Consider the following 23,481-nt stretch of genomic DNA (forward strand, 5'->3'; position numbering starts at 1 on the left):
AGAACATTTTTTCCAAAATAATTTGCTTTCATTTTAGCTTTTTTCATTACTTTTTATTTTTCAATTTTTTTACTGTACCATTAGGAAGATTAAGTTTCTAGGTATGTTATGGTGATTTCAGAATTTTGTTAGCATGTACAATTTGGCTTTAATCAATTTTAAAAGGAAGCCATCCCCTTGTACCCCTATAATGTGCTGCTATACCACATGCTGGAAATATACAGTAATATAATCTTTGTAGTATTATACCTGTATAATACTGTTATATTTCATAACAACTCTTCCTTTTGGTGCAGTGTTATATGATAGTGGGAATTACACGAGGTGCGGTAGGTTGGGCAACACTAATGGTTTAAGAAGGATAGATGGTTGCCCCATTTGCAGTTGCTGTAACAGGGTGATAATCATGTTGCAGGATGCTGCATGTCTGCTCTGCAGTATCCCTGCACCTCCAAGCAGACTTACCTGAGGCCCCAAAAATGGTCGGGCATTTAGATACCTGTATAATACTGTTATATTTCATAACAACTCTACCTTTTGGTGTAGTGTTATATGATAGTGGGAATTACACAAGGTGCGGTAGGTTGGGCAACACTAATGGTTTAAGAAGGATAGATGGTTGTCCCATTTGCAGTTGCTGTAACAGGGTGATAATCATGTTGCAGGATGCTGCATGTCTGCTCTGCAGTATCCCTGCACCTCCAAGCAGACCTACCTGAGGCCCCCAAAATGGTCGGGCATTTAGATACTGCCATCAGATTCATGGTCATAAATATCATCTTCAGAGTTATTTTCATAGTGTATTTAGGTTTCGTCAAGTTCTTCATTATCTAAAGCAACAACCAGATGCTGGCAATATGCACACATTTCATAGGGCATTGCAACAGAGTTGAGCAGTAGTGAAGTATCATGTTATAAGTCTGAATATCCTGAAATATTATAACACACACTTTTATATGCAAATGAGTGGGATATGTATAAAAGAAAGAGACAGGAGGTCAAGAGAAAGGTGCAAGAGGTGAAAAAGAGGGCAAATGAGAGTTGGGGTGAGAGAGTATCATTAAATTTTAGGGAGAATAAAAAGATGTTTTGGAAGGAGGTAAATAAAGTGCGTAAGACAAGGGAGCAAATGGGAACTTCAGTGAAGGGGGCTAATGGGGAGGTGATAACAAGTAGTGGTGATGTGAGAAGGAGATGGAGTGAGTATTTTGAAGGTTTGTTGTTGTGTTTGATGGTAGAGTGGCAGATATAGGGTGGTGTGCAAAGTGAGAGGGTTAGGGAAAATGATTTGGTAAACAGAGAAGAGGTAGTAAAAGCTTTGCAGAAGATGAAAGCCGGCAAGGCAGCAGGTTTGGATGGTATTGCAGTGGAATTTATTAAAAAAGGGGGTGCCTGTATTGTTGACTGGTTGGTAAGGTTATTTAATGTATGTATGATTCAAGGTATTAAGATTATATGGTGTGGGAGGCAAGTTGTTAGAAGCAGTGAAAAGTTTTTATCGAGGATGTAAGGCATATGTACGTGTAGGAAGAGAGGAAAGTGATTGGTTCTCAGTGAATGTAGGTTTGCGGCAGGGGTGTGTGATGTCTCCATGGTTGTTTAATTTGTTTATGGATGGGGTTGTTAGGGAGGTGAATGCAAGAGTTTTGGAAAGAGGGGCAAGTATGAAGTCTGTTGTGGATGAGAGAGCTTGGGAAGTGAGTCAGTTGTTGTTCGCTGATGATACAGCGCTGGTGGCTGATTCATGTGAGAAACTGCAGAAGCTGGTGACTGAGTTTGGTAAAGTGTGTGAAAGAAGAAAGTTAAGAGTAAATGTGAATAAGAGCAAGGTTATTAGGTACAGTAGGGTTGAGGGTCAATTCAATTGGGAGGTGAGTTTGAATGGAGAAAAACTGGAGGAAGTGAAGTGTTTTAGATATCTGGGAGTGGATCTGGCAGCGGATGGAACCATGGAAGCGGAAGTGGATCATAGGGTGGGGGAGGGGGCGAAAAATTCTGGGAGCCTTGAAGAATGTGTGGAAGTCGAAAACATTATCTCGGAAAGCAAAAATGGGTATGTTTGAAGGAATAGTGGTTCCAACAATGTTGTATGGTTGCGAGGCGTGGACTATGGATAGAGTTGTGCGCAGGAGGATGGATGTGCTGGAAATGAGATGTTTGAGGACAATGTGTGGTGTGAGGTGGTTTGATCGAGTAGTAACGTAAGGGTAAGAGAGATGTGTGGAAATAAAAAGAGCGTGGTTGAGAGAGCAGAAGAGTGTGTTTTGAATGGTTTGGTCACATGGAGAGAATGAGTGAGGAAAGATTGACCAAGAGGATATATGTGTCGGAGGTGGAGGGAACGAGGAGAAGTGGGAGACCAAATTGGAGGTGGAAAGATGGAGTGAAAAAGATTTTGTGTGATCGGGGCCTGAACATGCAGGAGGGTGAAAGGAGGGCAAAGAATAGAGTGAATTGGAGCGATGTGGTATACCGGGGTTGACGTGCTGTCAGTGGATTGAATCAAGGCATGTGTATGGGGGTGGGTTGGGCCATTTCTTTCGTCTGTTTCCTTGCGCTACCTCGCAAACGCAGGAGACAGCGACAAAGCAAAAAAAAAAAAAAAAAAAAAAAATGATTCTTGGTGAGGTGCCTGAGGATTGGCGGAATGTGTGCATAGTGCCATTGTATAAAGGCAAAGGGGATAAGGGTGAGTGCACAAATTACAGAGGTATAAGTTTGTTGAGTATTCCTGGTGAATTATATGGGAGGGTATTGATTGAGAGGATGAAGGCATGTGCAGAGCATCAGATTGGGGAAGAGCAGTGTGGTTTCAGAAGTGGTAGAGGATGTGTGGATCAGGTGTTTGCTTTGAAGAATGTATGTGAGAAATACTTAGAAAAGCAAATGGATTTGTATGTAGCTTTTATGGATCTGGAGAAGGCATATGATAGAGTTGATAGAGATGCTCTGTGGAAGGTACTAAGAATATATGGTGTGGGAGGCAAGTTGTTAGAAGCAGTGAAAAGTTTTTATTGAGGATGTAAGGCATGTGTACGTGTAGGAAGAGAAGAAAGTGATTGGTTCTCAGTGAATGTAGGTTTGTGGCAGGGGTGTGTGATGTCTCCATGGTTGTTTAATTTGTTTATGGATGGGGTTGTTAGGGAGGTGAATGCAAGAGTTTTGGAAAGAGGGGCAAGTATGCAGTCTGTTGGGGATGAGAGAGCCTGGGAAGTGAGTCAGTTGTTGTTCGCTGATGATACAGCGCTGGTGGCTGATTCATGTGAGAAACTGCAGAAGCTGGTGACTGAGTTTGGTAAAGTGTGTGAAAGAAGAAAGTTCAGAGTAAATGTGAATAAGAGTAAGGTTATTAGGTACAGTAGGGTTGAGGGTCAGGTCAATTGGGAGGTAAGTTTGAATGGAGAAAAACTGGAGGAAGTAAAGTGTTTCAGATATCTGGGAGTGGATCTGGCAGCGGATGGAACCATGGAAGCGGAAGTGAATCATAGGGTGGGGGAGGGGGCGAAAATCCTGGGAGCCTTGAAGAATGTTTGGAAGTCGAGAACATTATCTCGGAAAGTAAAAATGGGTATGTTTGAAGGATAGTGGTACCAACAATGTTGTATGGTTGCGAGGCATGGGCTATGGATAGAGTTGTGCGCAGGAGGGTGGATGTGCTGGAAATGAGATGTTTGAGGACAATATGTGGTGTGAGGTGGTTTGATCGAGTAAGTAATGTAAGGGTAAGAGAGATGTGTGGAAATAAGTAGAGCGTGGTTGAGAGAGCAGAAGAGGGCGTTTTGAAATGGTTTGGGCACATGGAGAGAATGAGTGAGGAAAGATTGACCAAGAGGATATATGTGTTGGAGGTGGAGGGAACGAGGAGAAGTGGGAGACCAAATTGGAGGTGGAAAGATGGAATGAAAAAGATTTTGAGTGATCAGGGCCTGAACATGCAGGAGGGTGAAAGGCGGGCAAGGAATAGAGTGAATTGGATTGATGTGGTATACCAGGGTCGATGTGCTGTCAATGGATTGAATCGGCATGTGAAGCGTCTGGGGTAAACCATGGAAAGTTCTGTGGGGCCTGTATGTGGAAAACGAGCTGTGGTTTCAGGCATTATTGCATGTCAGCTAGAGACTGAGTATGAACGAACGGGGCCTTTGTTGTCTTTTCGTAGCGCTACCTCGCACACATGAGGGGGGAGGGGGATGTTACTCCATGTGTGGCGAGGTGGCGATGGGAATGAATAAAGGCAGACAGTGTGAATAGTGTACATGTGTATATATGTATATGTCTGTGTGTGTATATATATGTGTACATTGAGATGTATAGGTATGTATATTTGCGTGTGTGGACATGTATGTATATACATGTGTATGGGGTTGGGTTGGGCCATTTCTTTTGTCTGTTTCCTTGCGCTACCTCGCAAACGCTGGAGACAGCGACAAAGCAAAATAAATAAATAAATAAATAGATACTTTTATATCACTACTTTCCAACGCTTCAGATCACTTTTACACTTATTTATGCACAGTGGGGCATTTACTGCAAGACACAACAGCAGTTCACACACCAAGTGAAAGGGTGTGTTAAGGTGCGCCAAGTATGATGCCAAGCACTCCGCAACAGCTGACATTTAATCCACCACCACACCTGCCTATCTTCTATATTTTTTCTAATAAACTGCTCCTGGAACAAGTCATCTACATTGCTGTTAACTTTTTTTCATCATAGCAGAAGCTTTTACCTTGTTCTTAATAATAGTTCTGACCATTGATGTAGTCTTTTTGAAAGCATCATGGGCTTCAAATTGACACTCACCAGCTTCATCCTGCCTCAACACTTGTAATATAACATCAGAAGAGAGGCTTTTCTTAAGCACTTTAGACATATTAACAGCATTAGAACTTGCAGGCCGTATTCCAGACGTGATGGTAGAAAATAGTTACAATGATATCGAAAAATTGGCCAATCAGCAAGAATGTTTAAATGCGGCAAGATTTGTACTGAACTAACAGAGGAGAGCAACTTTTTGGTTGACTGATAAAAAGAATATCATCATTGAATTATGGGATAAGTCTAGAGAACTGTTGTGGTTTGGTATGGTTTAGGACAAATATAAGGGATGAGGCTGGAAAACTCAGAAAGCTGTTTGCTATATGTATGATGTACAAATCACATACAAAGAAAACTAGGTTAATATATATAAGTATTGAAAAGAGAATTATTATTATCTTGCCTACAAGAAAAGTATAGAAAATGTTGGTATGGAAGTAATTTTTTTTTCTTTTAAGCTATAGCCATAGCAAGCATTGAGTCAGTAGCCTTAACTGCCTGTGCTGAGACAGCATAGGCAACTGAGTACCATAATTAAGGCCATCATATTAATGCTATATATATATTCTGGCACCCACTTCATTGACCAGCCCCTAAGAGAGGAAGAGCTGGATTGATTGTGGACCAACTCCCATAAGCATTTTATTCCAGGGAACTTCTGAATGCGTCACAGTCAACAGTGTTAACCGCTACATCAGTAACTTCTTTCTGCTTATCTGCTAGTTTTTGATATTTCAGTATTCAGATGTCATGCAGCCCCACTTAATATGAATAAAAATACCCAGCTTAATGGCTCTTGCTCCCTTGTACATGACAAAATTTTCGGTCTAGAGGTAAAGGCAGATGTTATGATGCTGTGGCCACAGCCACGGTGTTTCAAGGAGTAGAAAACAAATGCTATCAATGAACAAACCAAGGTTACGTGTTGTTATGATGTCTCATTTCATTGATGATTTGTGACTTTTGTGCTATAACTTTATAGTGCCCCTGCTAAGATTGAAAGAGATATTCAGCTCAATGATAATTGTTCCTCTTGGGAGAAAAAACATAAGGGAAGTGTCAATGTAAGGTAATTTCAAGGTAAAAGACAAGCCAGAGTTAAGTAGCATGCTTGAAAAAATCAGTATTTATATTTTTCCTTGATATTTCTTACTGCCATTTTAGGTTCTAATATAGCAGGAAATACAGTATTAATGGTCAGAATGATCAGACAAAACAGGTGGTGTTCCACAGGGATCAGTTTGGGATAGGTTCTCTCTCTCATTCATGTAAATGATATTCTAAGATATAAAGATTCACATAAATTTAAGCTGGGAAATAGAGCTGCTACAGGAATTGACTGTCTTCAAATGGAATCTGACACAGATAAACTGTTAATCTTGGCTAACAGAAAACGAGGCGAGATACATTACCAATTCTGTTGTCTGTGGAAGGTAAATGAGGAAAATGACAGGTTTATTAGTCTTTGTTGGTTTTAAGCCAAGTTAGCAGTGAAAAAATTCATAGGTAGGACATTCAAACATAAGTCCAAGAAACTGATCCTCATTCCTTTCTGCAACCCTGTTTTGAAAGAAAAAGATAAAGACAAAGTAGAGAGAATACAATGGTAACCTCTCAAAATGATTCTCAGACTGAAAGACAAATCTATAAGAGCTGGCCAGATCTTAAGTTTACTTAGGTTAGAATAGATAAGTTGAGAGGATGCTTTGATACAAGTATTGAAAATTATCAAAGGCTTTGTTAATCTCAGTGTAAGCAACTAGATTTTTCTGATTTCCCTAGTAATGCATACAAACTTCATACTAGGTAAAGTTCTTTTTCTTCAACATGATTGTTGACGTATGGAATTATTTACCGTTCAGACTAGCTGAAAACAGGACCATATATACGTTTAAGAATAGACTTGATGATACTCCATTTCTAGTCCAAAATTGATATTGTGTCTTCTTAGTTACATATTAGGTTTGTTGTTATTTCTCATTGTCATCTCTCTTCTGCTCATACCACTTTAATAACTTTTGATTTTGTCTCCTCCATCACAAGCAGCTTCAGAGAGACCCAGTGGTCTACTATTGTTTGAATTCCTTTGTAGAATTTTTTACATTATAATGCAGATGTATGTCATAAAATGGAAGTGTTGGGAAAGCATGTTAGAAATTCAGATAAGTTGTTAGTGAATTATTATTAACATTCTCACTACAATTTAAAGTACTTTTGGAATGTATGGGCTTAATATTTTGTCTTTCAACAGGAGGCACCTCCCATATTTTTCCCATCCCCATCTGTAAGTCGGCCACCATCCCAGTTAACTGAAGAAGAACAGGTGAAGATTGCTAAGCGTATGGGGCTAATAACACACCTACCCTGTGGGATCTTTGATGGCACCAAGAAGAGTGGAGAGTGAGTAAACTCTGTTGTTGATTGTTTTTTGATGTTTGTATTGTGAAGTTGAGCCTGACTATATGAATAACTGTCTAACAGATACATTACTCCATTCAGGATTAGGTTATGCAGTCTTTTAGTAAAATTCTAGATACGGTTGTAGATAGGACTTGCAAGTGATTAGTTTCTGTCTAGTCGATTTTCTTGTGTAGTCTATTTTCTGTCTGTATCTCTGATGCCTGTACCCTCTTAGAACTCCCTCAAGGGGATGGCCATAGCAAAAGAGTTTCCATAACTACTTCTGTCTATTGCCAAAAGGCAGGGCTAGTGCATAGCTCTTACTGCAGGAAAATCCAGAGTTATGAAAGAATAAGCTTTGTGAGTTGAGTGTTGTCTAATGCTCTGTGTTTAATAGGCCTAGTTTATACAGTTGTTTATGGGGCTTAAGAGAGAAATTAGAGTGTTTATATACTGTATCTATTTACATTCTTATGATTGGGAAAGTATTTGAAAAAGAGAGAGCCCAGTATATACTTTAAAACAGGACAATAATAATAGAAAACACAGATAACATTGGAATGATGAATGTTCAGTTGATTGATATGTTTGAGGGAACCCTACTAAGTACACCAAAATGTCTAGAATGCTCTTATAAACTGTAGTCTTTATCATTGAACCTGTTAAGGTGTCAGCTATATCCTGCATAGAAGTAATTTCTGGTGCCACAGCTGCTAACGTATAACACATATATTGGAGAAGATTTACAATAGTATGGTAGTGGACACCTGGTGGTGGTGACCCTTAGAGATATTAATGAGAAGTGCTGAAATGTAAGAAGTGTATTAGAGATATGCTGTAGGACTTGCAGATATATTAGAGGACTGTTGGAGGTCTTCTGGAATGATTTTAAAGAAATGATTAAGAAAATTTGAATTGTGGGAAGACTGAGAAAAGAATATGATAAAGGAATTTAAAGATTTGTATGTAAGTTTTAGAACTAGTTTTAGAGGATTGTTAAAGATGTTTCAGAGTGTTGATGTGAAAGTCTGATGAACTTTAAGGATGATGGATGTGTTAGAGAGCAGTTTAAGGACTGATGGAGACATGTGAGAAAGGTTCTGATATGTAAGAAAATTCTTGGAAATTTAATCCTTTCGTTTTCCATTTTTCTGAAAATTAATTTTCAGGTGCTGAAGTCTAAGAAGTGTATTGGAGATATGCAGTAGGTCTTCATTAGAGGACTGTTGGAGATCTGGAATGGTTTTAAAGAAATTATTGAGAAAATTTGAATTATGGGAAGACTTGAGAAAAGAATTCTGATAAAGGAATTTAGAAATTTGTTTGTAAGTTTTAGACAGTCCTAGTTTTGGAGGATTGTAAAAAGATGTTTCAAAGTGTTGATGTGAAAGACTGATGAATTCTAAGGATAATGGATATGTTAGAGAGCAGTTTAAGGACTGATTGAGACATGTATGTAAGAAAATTCTTGGAAGTTTAATCCTTTCATTCCATTCTTTTTGAAAAATGAATTGTCCCATGCAAAAAAAAATAAAACACTTTACATATCTCTTCAGTAAAACCAAGGAGTTGTTTCTGGGGATTTTAATGGTTTAGTGAACCATACAGTCTGGAACTGCAAGCTAATTTTGTCAGTAGAATACCCATAGGGTCCAAACATAAGTCTTTACCAGTAGAACCTGTAATGACCAAAATAGGGCTTACTGAAAAGAAAAAGTATTATGACGTATGAGTGATTTTGTAGAAACACGACACCACCAGGAAGTGAAGTCCTGTCATTTGCTGAGCATTTGAATCATCTACCAATGGGAAAAGAGTGCTTATAGGAGACATGATTGAGCTTCTTTGAAACATTGTGCAGTGAATACTGAGAAAGTGGGAGCATCGGGCAGCATCTCATGTTGTGTCATTTATTTTGCTTGTTAGTGTTATTTTCAGTTCATGTTTTATAAAGATTAGTCCTTAGAGTGCTTTTAGTTATGAATGAATAGTGTAGGTATTTAGGTAATGTCTTATTTACATACAAGAATGTCTCAGATTAGCCTGGTAACCCAGGAAGAGTGCAGCTCAGACAATACAAACTTCAATACAGAGGACAATACTGATATTACAGGTGATGAGGCTTCTGGGAACGATAACATTTTATTGGAGATTGATGTTGACAGTATATTTATATTTATTTATATTTGCTTTGTCGCTGTCTCCCACGTTAGCGAGGTAGCGCAAGGAAACAGACGAAAGAATGGCCCAACCCACCCACATACACATGTATATACATACACGTCCACACACGCAAATATACATACCTATACATCTCAATGTACACACATATATATACACACACAGACGTATACATATATACACATGTACATAATTCATACTGCCTGCCTTTATTTATTCCCATCGCCACCTCGACACGCATGGAATAACAACCCCCTCCCCCCTCATGTGTGCAAGGTAGCGCTAGGAAAAGACAACAAAGGCTCCATTCATTCACACTCAGTCTCTAGCTGTCATGTAATAATGCACCGAAACCACAGCTCCCTTTCCACATCCAGGCCCCACAGAACTTTCAATGGTTTACTCCAGCCGTTTCACATGCCCTGGTTCAGTCCATTGACAGCACGTCGACCCCGGTATACCACATCGTTCCAATTCACTCTATTTCTTGCACTCCTTTCACCCTCCTGCATGTTCAGGCACCGATCACTCAAAATCTTTTTCACTCCATCTTTCCACCTCCAATTTGGTCTCCCACTTCTCCTCGTTCCCTCCATCTCTGACACATATATCCTCTTGGTCAATCTTTCCTCACTCATTCTCTCCATGTGACCAAACCATTTCAAAACACCCTCTTCTGCTCTCTCATCCACACTCTATTTCCACACATCTCTCTTACCCTTACATTACTTACTCGATCAAACCACCTCACACCACATATTGTCCTCAAACATCTCATTTCCAACACATCCACCCCCCTGCGCACAACTCTATCCATAGCCCACGCCTCGCAGCCATACAACATTGTTGGAACCACTATTCCTTCAAACATACCCATTTTTGCTTTCCGAGATAATGTTCTCGACTTCCAAATGTTCTTCAAGTCTCCCAGAGTTTTCGCCCCCTCCCCCACCCTATGATTCACTTCCGCTTCCATGGTTCCATCCGCTGCCAGATCCACTCCCAGATATCTAAAACACTTTACTTCCTCCAGAAGAGAGAATGTTGGGGTGAAGAGAGTGGTGAGAGTAAGTGAGCTTGGGAAGGAGACTTGTGTGAGGAAGTACCAGGAGAGACTGAGTACAGAATGGAAAAAGGTGAGAACAAAGGAGGTAAGGGGAGTGGGGGAGGAATGGGATGTATTTAGGGAAGCAGTGATGGCTTGCGCAAAAGATGCTTGTGGCATGAGAAGCGTGGGAGGTGGGTTGATTAGAAAGGGTAGTGAGTGGTGGGATGAAGAAGTAAGATTACTAGTGAAAGAGAAGAGAGAGGCATTTGGACAATTTTTGTAGGGAAAAAATGCAAATGAGTGGGAGATGTATAAAAGAAAGAGGCAGAAGGTCAAGAGAAAGGTGCAAGAGGTGAAAAAGAGGGCAAATGAGAGTTGGGGTGAGAGAGTATCATTAGATTTTAGGGAGAATAAAAAGATGTTTTGGAAGGAGGTAAATAAAGTGCGTAAGACACGGGAGCAAATGGGAACTTCAGTGAAGGGAGCAAATGGGGAAGTGATAACAGGTAGTGGTGATGTGAGAAGGAGATGGAGTGAGTATTTTGAAGGTTTGTTGATTGTGTTTGATGATAGAGTGGCAGATATAGGGTGTTTTGGTCGAGGTGGTGTTCAGAGTGAGAGGGTTAGGGAAAATGATTTGGCAAACAGAGAAGAGGTAGTAAAAGCTTTGCGGAAGATGAAAGCCGGCAAGGCAGCAGGTTTGGATGGTATTGCAGTGGAATTTATTAAAAAAAGAGGGTGACTGTATTATTGACTGGTTGGTAAGGTTATTCAATGTATGTATGATTCATGGTGAGGTGCCTGAGGATTGGCGGAATGCTTGCATAGTGCCATTGTACAAAGGCAAAGGGGATAAGAGTGAGTGCTCAAATTACAGAGGTATAAGTTTGTTGAGTATTCCTGGTAAATTATATGGGAGGGTATTGATTGAGAGGGTGAAGGCATGTACAGAGCATCAGATTGGGGAAGAGCAGTGTGGTTTCAGAAGTGGTAGAGGATGTGTGGATCAGGTGTTTGCTTTGAAGAATGTATGTGAGAAATACTTAGAAAAGCAAATGGATTTGTATGTGGCATTTATCGATCTGGAGAAGGCATATGATAGAGTTGATAGAGATGCTCTGTGGAAGGTACTAAGAATATATGGTGTGGGAGGCAGGTTGATGTTGATAGTAGTTCAACATATAGAGATAGCAAAGGAGAGCAAAAAAGTAAGGATGATGGTGTAGGGGTTATGGAAGACATATAGAAGGTGACTGCGGGTTATTATGCAGTACCTCAGTTCACAGGCATACCAGAGCCAAAATGTTTGCCTCCTCATTCGGTACAGTCAAAGCACATGACACTAAAACTTAGCAGGTATTCACATATGGTCTTTGTTTGAGGCTTCAGTTGGAGGTGAGGATTGTGATAATATGGTAAGAACTAAGTGCTGCTAAGTGAGACATGTCAACACTAGACAGGACTTTTTTTGGTCTTTAGCTAAGGGCATCTCTAACAACTTCTGTCACTCTACCTTTTCTTCAGTTTTCCATTCTGATGTTACCATAGCTGTCTCTCCTGTAGATAAAGCAACTATCTCTGGTTCCTGTTTCTCCTCTAATTCCAGCTTGGATGACTCTAATATTCCTGCTCCCACTGATGCTCCTCCTGCTAATCCTATGCCCCTCTACGTAATCTCTTTTGGAACTGTCCAAAAAGTGCTTCTTTCTCTGGACACAAGCAAGGCATATGGTCCTGAGTGTACCTCTGAACTTACTTCTGTGCTTGCTCGTCTGTTCCATTCTGTTTAAAAACCAAAACTTCCTTCCCTTTAGAGGCATGCATTTCTACATCCCATCCCTGAGAAGTGTGATTGTGCTTACCCCTCTAAATATCATCCTATTGCTTTGACATCTACCATTTCCAAAGTCTTCGAATCTCTCTTCATCTCCCATATCCTTAGACACTTCAAGACTCATGGCCTTCTCTTTGATCACTAGTATGGAATGGATTCCGTAAGGCGAGATCCACTGATGATATCATTTCCTGTCTTACTAATGTATGGTCATTATCCCTGAAAGATTTGGGGGAGTCATGTGTAGTTGCCCTTGACATATCCAAAGCATTTGACATGGTGGCATTGAGGCTTATCTCTAAGATCACCACTTTTGGCTTCCCTCCCTCACTTTGTTCCTTCATATCTAGCTTCCTCTGTGGCCAGTTTATCTTTGTGGTTGCTGATGGATCAGCCTCCTTTTTCTTCGTTAGCAGAGGTGTCCCTCAAGTTTCTACCCTGTCCCCTACATTTTTTCTCCTTTTTTTCAATGATTCCCTCTCCTCCAGAAATAATCAAATGCATTCATTCACTGACGACTCAATGTTGCATTTATCTGCATACTTAAATTCTGCCCCATACATTACTGTCAAAGGAGAAGAGTTGTTAGGAGTGTTCAACATAGAGATGAGTAGAAACTGGGTCTTGGAGGCATTAAACTTAAGTACATTTTGTCTACCCCACTGAAATATCCTGTTTACTGAGGAAGCTGCAGCAAGAGGAGATGGACGTAATCTGCATCTCCTCTTGCTGCTGCTTCCTCAGTAAACTGAGACGTGGACAGGATGTTTCAGTGGGGTAGACAAAATGTACTTAAGTTAATGCCTCCAAGACCCAGTTTCTACCCATCTCTATGTTGAAAACTCCTAACAACTCTTCTCCTTTGACAGTAATGTAATTCTTTCTCTTAACTCGGTAAACATACTTAGTATTATCAACATATCCACTCTTTTTTGAAAACCCCACATTTTGGGTAAGCTGAGGCTGCTTCTAAGAAACTAAGTGTCTGTTTAGATGTCACAACTTTTTTTTTTTTGAACAGTTGCTCCATTTATACAAACAACTGGTTCCTCCATGAATGGAGTACTGATCTCACATCTTGGGTGGGTCTAGTGTTGCATCCTTACATGACAGAATTGAATCAAAAGCAGTATGACCTATAATTTCTAAACTTGATCCTTTTGCCCTACTCCACAATGTTGGTTCACTTCCCCCCTTCTGTAGGTTTTACTTTGGTTTTAGCTCCCGAGAGCTGGCTGCTTATGTGCCTCCACCTCTGGCTAGACCACACAGTGCTTGGCAAGCTGCTACATCACATGATTACTGTGTGGCCATCAGCAACTCGAGGGTGGGTCATGTTGAGAACTGCTTCTTTCTCTACATTGCAAAGGTTTGGAACTCCTTACCTTCTATGTCTTTCTCAATGAATATGACCTGGCACATTTTGAAAGTCCTCCAAAATTTGTAAACACTTTCCTTAATCTTTTCTTTTTCCCTTTCATAATTCTCTCTATATTTCAGTTATGGCCCAGCTTTGATATGGACTTTTGTCTGTGACTAAAGCTTTTAACATAAAAAAGTATTACAGGTGTCTCCATTTGCTCGGAATGGGAAAAGCCTGCCTTGGCAGAGTGGTAGACAAGAATGACAGTCTCTTTTTTTGAGGTAGGGAAGAAAGAATTCTATTTCCATATTCCCCATGTGTTGTAGAAAGTGACTAAAGGGGTGTGAGCTGGGTTCTGGAAACCCGTTCCTTCTTGTATTTCAATTTCTAAAAGAGGAAACAGAAGGCTCAGATTGGGGTGTCTGAAAGTCTATCTATCTACCTATATCTCTCACTCTCATTCCATCCAAGAACTCCCATCAAGGGGTGGCCACGGCTAAAGAGTCTCCGCTTCTCCCTGTTCTTACATGCCTCCTCCCTCACATACATAATTCCACACATTCTTCCTGTTTCTCTCCCTCCAGTATTCCTCCCCACCCTATTTGCCCATGTCACAGTAGGTCTTCCACTCACACCAACCCCTTTAATTATAATGTCATACACTCTCCCTGTAAACTCCCAGTCTTGCATTCTTTCCTCATGCCTAAACCACCTCAAAGTATTGTTTCACCCATTCTACCACCCCTCAATTCATTCCCTTTTCATTTCTTGCCATACCACATCTCTTATACAGCCTTTCATTTCTTTCTTCATTTCATCTAGTGTTATCACATGCTTTTCTCAAATAGCTCATTTCCACAGCCTGGATTCTTGACCTCTGTGCCTCTTTCACACCCATGCTTCTGCTGCATAGGTTAGGGTAGGGATGAATTTGTTGCCCCTTAATCCTCTCTTCACTTCCATGCTTACACCCCTACCCTTCATTATTCTATTACAGGACCCAATGACTCCTCTGCCCTTTACTACTCTGTCCCATATATGTCTTTCCATATCACCACACTTACCCAAGACAGCTTCCAGATACTTGAATTCCCTCACTTCTTCCAGTCTTTTCCCTCCCATACCCACTGCAAAATTTAGTACACTTTCTTCTTTCACTCTGTATGGTTTTACAAAATCTATACTTTGACTCTATTTCCTTTCAAACACCATTACTTTACTTTTACTTATATTTACCTTAACTCTCCTCTGCTTACACACATCATAAAACACACTTACAACCTTCTGCAACTCGTCTTCACTCTCTGCAAATAACAGTGTCATTTACAAACAGGCTTGACATGAGCCACCATACCTCATTGCAACATTCTGTCTCTGCACCCCTTTTCCCTAGTTTTGCTTTCTCTTATCACTCCATCCATTTTATTATTATCATTATTATTATACTTTGTCGCTGTCTCCTGCGTTAGTGAGGCAGCACAAGGAAACAGACGAAAGAATGGCCCAACCCACCCACATACACATGTATATACATACACGTCCACACACGCACATATACATACCTATACATCTCAACGTATACATATACATACACACACAGACATATACATATATACACATGTACATGATTCATACTGTCTGCCCTTATTCATTCCCATCGCCACCCCGCCACACATTAAATGATAACCCCCCCCGCATGTGTGCGAGGAAGCGCTAGGAAAAGACAACAGTCACAAGCTGTCATATATAATGCACTGAAACCACAACTCCTTTTCCACATCCAGGCGCCATAAAACTTTCCATGGTTTACCCCAGACGCTTCACATGCCCTGGTTCAATCCATTAACAGCATGTCGACCCCGGTATACCACGTTGATCCAATTCAATCTATTCCTTGCACGCCTTTCACCCTCCCGCATGTTCAGGCCCCCATCACTCAAAATCATTTTCACTCCATATTTCCACCTCCAATTTGGTCTCCCACTTCTCCTCGTTCCCTCCACCTCTGACACATATATCCTCTTTATCAATCTTTCCTCACTCATTCACTCCATGTGACCAAACCATTTCAAAACACCCTCTTCTGCTCTCTCAATCACACTCTTTTTATTACCACACATCTCTCTTACCCTTTCATTACTCACTCGATCAAACCACCTCACACCACATATTCTCCTCAGACATCTCATTTACAACACATCCACCCTCCCCTGCACAACTCTATGTATAGCCCATGCCTCACAACCATATATCATTGTTGGAACCACTATTCCTTCAAACATACCCATTTTTGCTTTCCGAGATAATATTCTCGACTTCCACACATTCTTCAACGCTCCCTGAACTTTCGCCCCCTCCCCCACCCTATGATTCACTTCCACTTCCATGGTTCCATCCGCTGCCAAATCCTTTCTCAGATATCTAAAACTCTTCACTTCCTCCAGTTTTTCTCCATTCAAACTTACCTCCCAATTCACTTATCCCTCAACCCTATTGTACCTAATAACCTTACTCTTATTCACATTTACGCTCAGCTTTCTTCTTTCACACACTTTACCAAACTCAGTCACCAGCTTATGCAGTTTCTCACCTGAATCAGCCACCAGCGCTGTATCATCAGCGAACAACAACTGACTCACTTCCCAAGCTCTCTCATCCACAACAGACTTCATACTTGCCCCTCTTTCCAAAACTCTTGCAGTCACCTCCCAAACAACCCTATCCATAAACAAATTAAACAACCATGGAGACATCACGCACCCCTGATGCAAACCAACATTCGTTTAGAACTAATCACTTTCCTCTCTTCCTGCACGTGCACATGCCTTACATCCGCGATAAAAACTTTTCACTGCTTCTAACAACTTACCTCTCACACCATATATTCTTAATACTTTCCACAGAGCATCTCTATCAACTCCATCATATGCCTTCTCCAGATCCATAAATGCTACATACAAATCCAATTGCTTTTCTAAGTATTTCTCACATACATTCTTCAAAGCAAACACCTGATCCACACATCCTCTACCACTTCTGAAACCACACTGCACCTCCTCAATCTGATGCTCTGTACATGCCTGCACCCTCCCAATCAATACCCTCCCATATATTTTCCCAGGAATACTCAACAAACTTATACCTCTGTAATTTGGGCACTCACTCTTATCCCCTTTACATTTGTACAATGGCACTCTACTAGCATTTCGCCAGTCCTCAGGCACCTCACCATGAGTCATACATACTTTGAATAACCTTACCAACCAGTCAACAATACAGTCACCCCCTATTTTAATAAATACCACTGCAATACCGTCCAAACCCGCTGCCTTGCCGGCTTTCATCTTCCGCAAAGTTTTTACTACCTCTTCTCTCTTTACCAAGTCGTTCTCCCCAACCCTCTCACTTTGCACACCACCTCAACCAAAACACCCTATATATGCCACTCTATCATCAAACACATTCAACAAACCTTCAAAATACTCACTCCATCTCCTTCTCACATCACCACTACTTATCACATCCCCATTAGCCCCCTTCACTGAAGTTCCCATTTGTTCCCCTGTCTTACGCACTTTATTTACCTCCTTCCAAAACATCTTTTTATTCTCCCTAAAATTTAATGATACTCTCTCACCCCAACTCTAATTTGCCCTCTTTTTCGCCTCTTGCACCTTTCTCTTGACCTGCTGCCTCTTTCGTTTATACATCTTCCACTCATTTGCATCATTTTCCTGCAAAAATCGTCCAAATACCTGTCTCTTCTCTTTCACTAATAATCTTACTTCTTCATCCCACCAATCACTACCGTTTCTAATCTGCCCACCTCCCACGCTTCTCATGCCACAAGCATCTTTTGCACAAGCCATCACTGCTTCCCTAAATACATCCCATTCCTACCCCTTTCGTCTTCTGTCCTTTGTTCTCACCTTTTTCCATTCTGTACTCAGTCTCTCCTGGTGCTTCCTCTCACAAGTCTCCTTCCCAAGCTCACTTTTTCTCACGACTCTCTTCACCCCAACATTCTCCCTTATTTTTTTGAAAACCTCCACATATCTTCACCTTCACCTCCACAAGATAATGATCAGACATCCCTCCAGTTGCACCTCTCAGCACATTACATCCAAAAGTCTCTCTTTTGCACACCTATCGATTAACTCATAATCCAATAATGCTTTGTGGCCATCTCTCTTACTTACATATGTATACTTATGTATATCTCTCTTTTTAAACCAGGTATTCCCAATCACTAGTCCTTTTTCAGCACATAAATCTACAAGCTCTTCACCATATCCATTTACAACACTGAACACCCCATGTACACCAGTTATTCCCTCAACTGCCACATTACTCACCTTTGCATTCAAATCACCCATCACAATAATTCGGTCTCGTGCATCAAAACTACTAACACACTCACTCAGCTGCTCCCAAAACACTTGCCTCTCATGATCTTTCTTCTCATGCCCAGGTGCACATGCACCAATAATCACCCATATCTCTCCATCCCCTTTCAGTTTTACCCATATCAATTTGGAGTTTACTTTCTTACACTCTATCACATACTCCCACCACTCCTGTTTCAGGAGTAGTGCTACTCCTTCGTTTGTTCTTGTCCTTTCACTAACCCCTGACTTTACTCCCAAGACGTCCCCAAAGCACTCTTTCCATTGGCTGTGACCTTCGTTTCACTCAGAACCAAAACATCCAAGTTCCTTTCCTCTAACATACTACCTATCTCTCCTTTTTTCTTCTCTTCATTACATCCAAACACATTTAGACACCCCAATCAGAGTTTTCGAGAAGGATGAGCACTCCCCGTGTCACTCCTATTTTGTTTCCCCGTTTAGAAAGTAAAAATATCCCTGGGATAGGGGAGAAATAATACTTCTCACGCATTCCTCACACGTCGTAGAAGGCAACTATAGGGGATGGGAGCTTGGTCTAGAAACCCTCCCCTCGTCGTATTTTAACTTTCTAAACGGGGAAACAGAAGAAGGAGTCACGCGGGGAGTGCTCATCCTCCTCAAAGGCTAAGATTGGGGGATATATATATATATACATGGGGTGTTGAGTGTTGTAAATGCAAATGGTGAAGAGCTTGTAGATTTATGTGCTGAAAAAGGACTGGTGATTGGAAATACCTGGTTTAAAAAGAGAGATATATGTAAGGATACGTATGTAAGTAGAAGAGATGGCCAGAGAGCGTTATTGGATTACATGTTAATTGTTAGGCGCGCAAAAGAGAGACTTTTGGATGTTAATGTGCTGAGAGGTGCAACTGGATGGATGCCTGATCATTATCTTGTGGAGGCAAAGGTGAAGATTTGTAGAGGTTTTCAGAAAAGAAGAGAGAATTTGGGGGTGAAAAGAGTGGTGAGAGTAAGTGAACTTGGAAAGGAGACTTGTGTGAGGAAGTACCAGGAGAGACTGAGTACAGAATGGAAAAAGGTGAGAACAAAGGAGGTAAGGGGAGTGGGGGAGGAATAGGATGTATTTAGGGAAGCAGTGATGGCTTGTGCAAAAGATGCTTGTGGTATGAGAAGTGTGGGAGGTGGGCAGATTAGAAAGGGTAGTGAATGGTGGGATGAAGAAGTAAGATTATTAGACAGCGAGAAGAGAGAGGCATTTGGGCGATTTTTGTAGGGAAATAATGCAAATGAGAGGGAGATGTATAAAAGAAAGAGGCAGGAGGTCAAGAGAAAGGTGCAAGAGGTGAAAAAGAGGGCAAATGAGAGTTGGGGTGAGAGAGTATCTTTAAATTTTAGGGAGAATAAAAAGCGAGATATACATAAGTATACGTATGTAAGTAGGAGAGATGGCCAGAGAGCGTTATTGGATAACGTGTTAAATGACAGGCGCGAGAAAGAGAGACTTTTGGATGTTAATTTACTGAGAGGTGCAACTGGAGGGATGTCTGATCATTATCTTGTGGAGGCGAAGATGAAGATTTGTATGGGTTTTCAGAAAAGAAGAGAGAATGTTGGGGGAAGAGGGTGGTGAGAGTTAGTGAGCTTGGGAAGGAGACTTGTGTGAGGAAGTACCAGGAGAGACTGAGTACAGAATGGAAAAAGGTGAGAACAAAGGAGATAAGGGGAGTGGGGGAGGAATGGGATGTATTTAGGGAAGCAGTGATGGCTTGTGCAAAAGATGCTTGTGGCATGAGAAGCGTGGGAGGTGGGTTGATTAGAAATGGTAGTGAGTGGTGGGATGAAGAAGTAAGATTATTAGTGAAAGAGAAGAGAGAGGCGTTTGGACTATTTTTGCAGGGAAAAAATGCAAATGAGTGGGAGATGTATAAAAGAAAGGGACAGGAGGTCAAGAGAAAGGTGCAAGAGGTGAAAAAGAGGGCAAATGAGAGTTGGGGTGAGAGAGTATCATTAAATTTTAGGGAGAATAAAAAAATGTTTTGGAAGGAGGTAAATAAAGTGCGTAAGACAAGGGAGCAAATGGGAACTTCAGTGAAGGGGATAAATGGGGAGGTGATAAGTAGTAGTGGTGATGTGAGAAGGAGATGGAGTGAGTATTTTGAAGGTTTGTTGAATGTGTTTGATGACAGAGTGGCAGATATAGGGTGTTTTGGTCGAGGTGGTGTGCAAAGTGAGAGGGTTAGGGAAAATGATTTGGTAAACAGAGAAGAGGTAGTAAAAGCCTTGCGGAAGATGAAAGCCGGCAAGGCAGCAGGTTTGGATGGTATTGCAGTGGAATTTATTAAAAAAGGGGGTGACTGTATTGTTGACTGGTTGGTAAGGTTACTTAATGTATGTATGACTCATGGTGAGGTGCCTGAGGATTGGCAGAATGCGTGCATAGTGCCATTGTATAAAGGCAAAGGGGATAAGAGTGAGTGCTAAAATTACAGAGGTATAAGTGTAAATTATAAAATTATATGGGAGTGTATTGATTGAGAGGGTGAAGGTATGTACAGAGCATCAGATTGGGGAAGAGCAGTGTGGTTTCAGAAGTGGTAGAGGATGTGTGGATCAGGTGTTTGCTTTGAAGAATGTATGTGAGAAATACTTAGAAAAGCAAATGGATTTGTATGTAGCATTTATGGATCTGGAGAAGGCCTATGATAGAGTTGATAGAGATGCTCTGTGGAAGGTACTAAGACTATATGGTGTGGGAGGCAAGTTGTTAGAAGCAGTGAAAAGTTTTTATCGCGGATGTAAGGCATGTGTACTTGTAGGAAGAGAGGAAAGTGATTGGTTCTCAGTGACTGTAGGTTTGCGGCGTGGGTCTGTTTATGGATGGGGTTGTTAGGGAGGTGAATGCAAGAGTTTTGGAAAGAGGGGCAAGTATGCAGTCTATTGTGGATGAGAGAGCTTGGGAAGTGTCAGTTGTTGTTCGCTGATGATACAGCGCTGGTGGCTGATTCATGTGAGAAACTGGTGACTGAGTTTGGTAAAGTGTGTGAAAGAAGAAAGTTAAGAGTAAATGTGAATAAGAGCAAGGTTATTAGGTATAGTAGGGTTGAGGGTCAAGTTAATTGGGAGGTAAGTTTGAATGGAGAAAAACTGGAGGAAGTAAAGTGTTTTAGGTATGTGGGAGTGGATCTGGCAGCGGATGGAACCATGGAAGCGGAAGTGAATCATAGGGTGGGGGAGGGGGCGAAAATCCTGGGAGCCCTGAAGAATGTGTGGAAGTTGAAAACATTATCTTCGAAAGCAAAAATGGCTATTTTTGAAGGAATAGTGGTTCCAACAATGTTGTATGGTTGCAAGGCGTGGCCTGTGGATAGAGTAGTGTGCAGGAGGGTGGATGTGCTGGAAATGAGATGTTTGAGGACAATATGTGGTGTGAGGTGGTTTCATTGAGTAAGTAATGTATGGGTAAGAGAGATGTATGGAAATAAAAGAGCGTGGTTGAGAGACCAGAGGAGGGTGTTTTGAAATGGTTTGGGCACATGGAGAGAACGAGTGAGGAAAGATTGACCAGGAGGATATATGTGTCGGAGGTGGAGGGAACGAGGGGAAGTGGGAGACCAAATTGGAGGTGGAAAGACAGAGTGAGAAAGACTTTGAGTGATGGGGCCTGAATATGCAGGAGTGTGAAAGGCGGGCAAGGAATAGAGTGAATTGGATCGATGTGGTATACCGGGGTCGACGTGCTGTCAATGGATTGAATCAGGGCATGTGAAGCGTCTGGGGTAAACCATGGAAAGTTTCTGTGGGGCCTGGATGTGGAAAGGGAGCTGTGGTTTCGGGCATTATTGCATGACAGCTAGAGACTGAGTGTGAACGAATGGGGCCTTTGTTGTCTTTTCCTAGCGCTACCTCGCATATATGAAGGGGGAGGGGGATGTTATTCCATGTGTGGTGAGGTGGCGATGGGAATGAATAAAGGCAGACTGTGTGAATTGTGTGCATGTGTATATATGTATATGTCAGTGTGTGTATATATATGTGTACATTGAGATGTATGGGTATGTATATTTGTGTGTGGGGACGTGTATGTATATACATGTGTATGGGGGTGGGTCGGGCCATTTCTTTCGTCTGTTTCCTTGCGCTACCTCGAAAACGCGGGAGACAGCGACAAAGCAAAATAAATAAATAAAAATAAAAAAGATGTTTTGGAAGGAGGCAAATAAAGTGCGTAAGAGAAGGGAACAAATGGGAACTTAAGTGAAGGGGGCTAATGGGGAGGTGATAACAAGTAGTGGTGATGTGAGGAGATGGAGTGAGTATTTTGAAGGTTTGTTGAATGTGGTTGATGATTGGTAAACAGATAAGAGGTAGTAAAAGCTTTGCGGAAGATGAAAGCTGGCAAGGCTGTGGGTTTGGATGGCATTGCAGTGGAATTTATTAAAAATGGGGGTGACTGTATTATTGACTTGTTGGTAAGGTTATTTAATATATGTATGATTCATGGTGAGGTGCCTGAGGATTGGTGGAATGCTTGCATAGTGCCATTGCACAAAGACAAAGGGGACAAAGGTGAGTGCTCAAATTACAGAGGTATATGTTTGTTGAGTATTCCTGGGAGAGAGGGTGAAGGCATGTACAGAGCATCAGATTGGGGAAGAGCAGTGTGGTTACAGAAGTGGTAGAGGATATGTGGATCAGGTGTTTGCTCTGAAGAATGTATGTGAGAAATACTTAGAAAAGTAAATGGATTTGTATGTAGCATTTATGGATCTGGAGAAGGCATATGATAGAGTTGATAGAGATGCTCTGTGGAAGGTATTATGAATATATGGTATGGGAGGCAAGTTGTTAGGAGCAGTGAAAATTTTTTATCGAGGATGTAAGGCTTGTGTACGTGTAGGAAGAGAGGAAAGTGATTGGTTCTCAGTGAATGTAGGTTTGCGACAGGGGTGTGTGATGTCTCCATGGTTGTTTAATTTGTTTATGGATGGGGTTGTTAGGGAGGTGAATGCAAGAGTTTTGGAAAGAGGGGCAAGTATGCAGTCTGTTGTGGATGAGAGAGCTTGGGAAGTGAGTCAGCCCTTGTTCGCTGATGATACAGCGTTGGTGGCTGTTTCGGGTGAGAAACTGCAGAAGCTGGTGACTGATTTTGGCAAAGTGTGTGAAAGAAGAAAGTTGAGAGTAAATGTGAATAAGAGCAAGGTAATTAGGTACAGTAGGGGTGAGGGTCAACTCAATTGTGAGGTAAGTTTGAATGGAGAAAAACTGGAGGAAGTGAAGTGTTTTAGATATCTGGGAGTAGATTTGGCAGTGGATGGAACCATGGAAGTGGAAGTGAATCATAGGGTGGGGGAGGGGGCAAAAATTCTCTGAGCATTGAAGAATGTGTGGAAGTCAAGAACATTATCTCGGAAAGCAAAAATGGGTATGTTTGAAGGAATAGTGGTTCCAACAATGTTGTATGGTT

The 23,481-nt window shown here is 41.3% G+C and overlaps 1 protein-coding gene across 3 annotated transcripts in view; it reads left to right on the forward strand.

The window, feature by feature from the left end:
* Positions 1-23,481, forward strand: part of LOC139766123 (uncharacterized) — a 309,760-nt gene that overhangs the window by 255,372 nt on the left and 30,907 nt on the right. For all 3 annotated transcript variants that reach the window (XM_071694350.1, XM_071694367.1, XM_071694359.1), the window contains one exon: positions 7,070-7,218. In XM_071694350.1, coding sequence (XP_071550451.1) covers positions 7,070-7,218 — 149 coding nt within the window. The remainder of the gene's footprint in view (positions 1-7,069; positions 7,219-23,481) is intronic.

Source organism: Panulirus ornatus, chromosome 4, assembly GCF_036320965.1.
Source record: "Panulirus ornatus isolate Po-2019 chromosome 4, ASM3632096v1, whole genome shotgun sequence".
Taxonomy (NCBI): domain Eukaryota; kingdom Metazoa; phylum Arthropoda; class Malacostraca; order Decapoda; family Palinuridae; genus Panulirus; species Panulirus ornatus.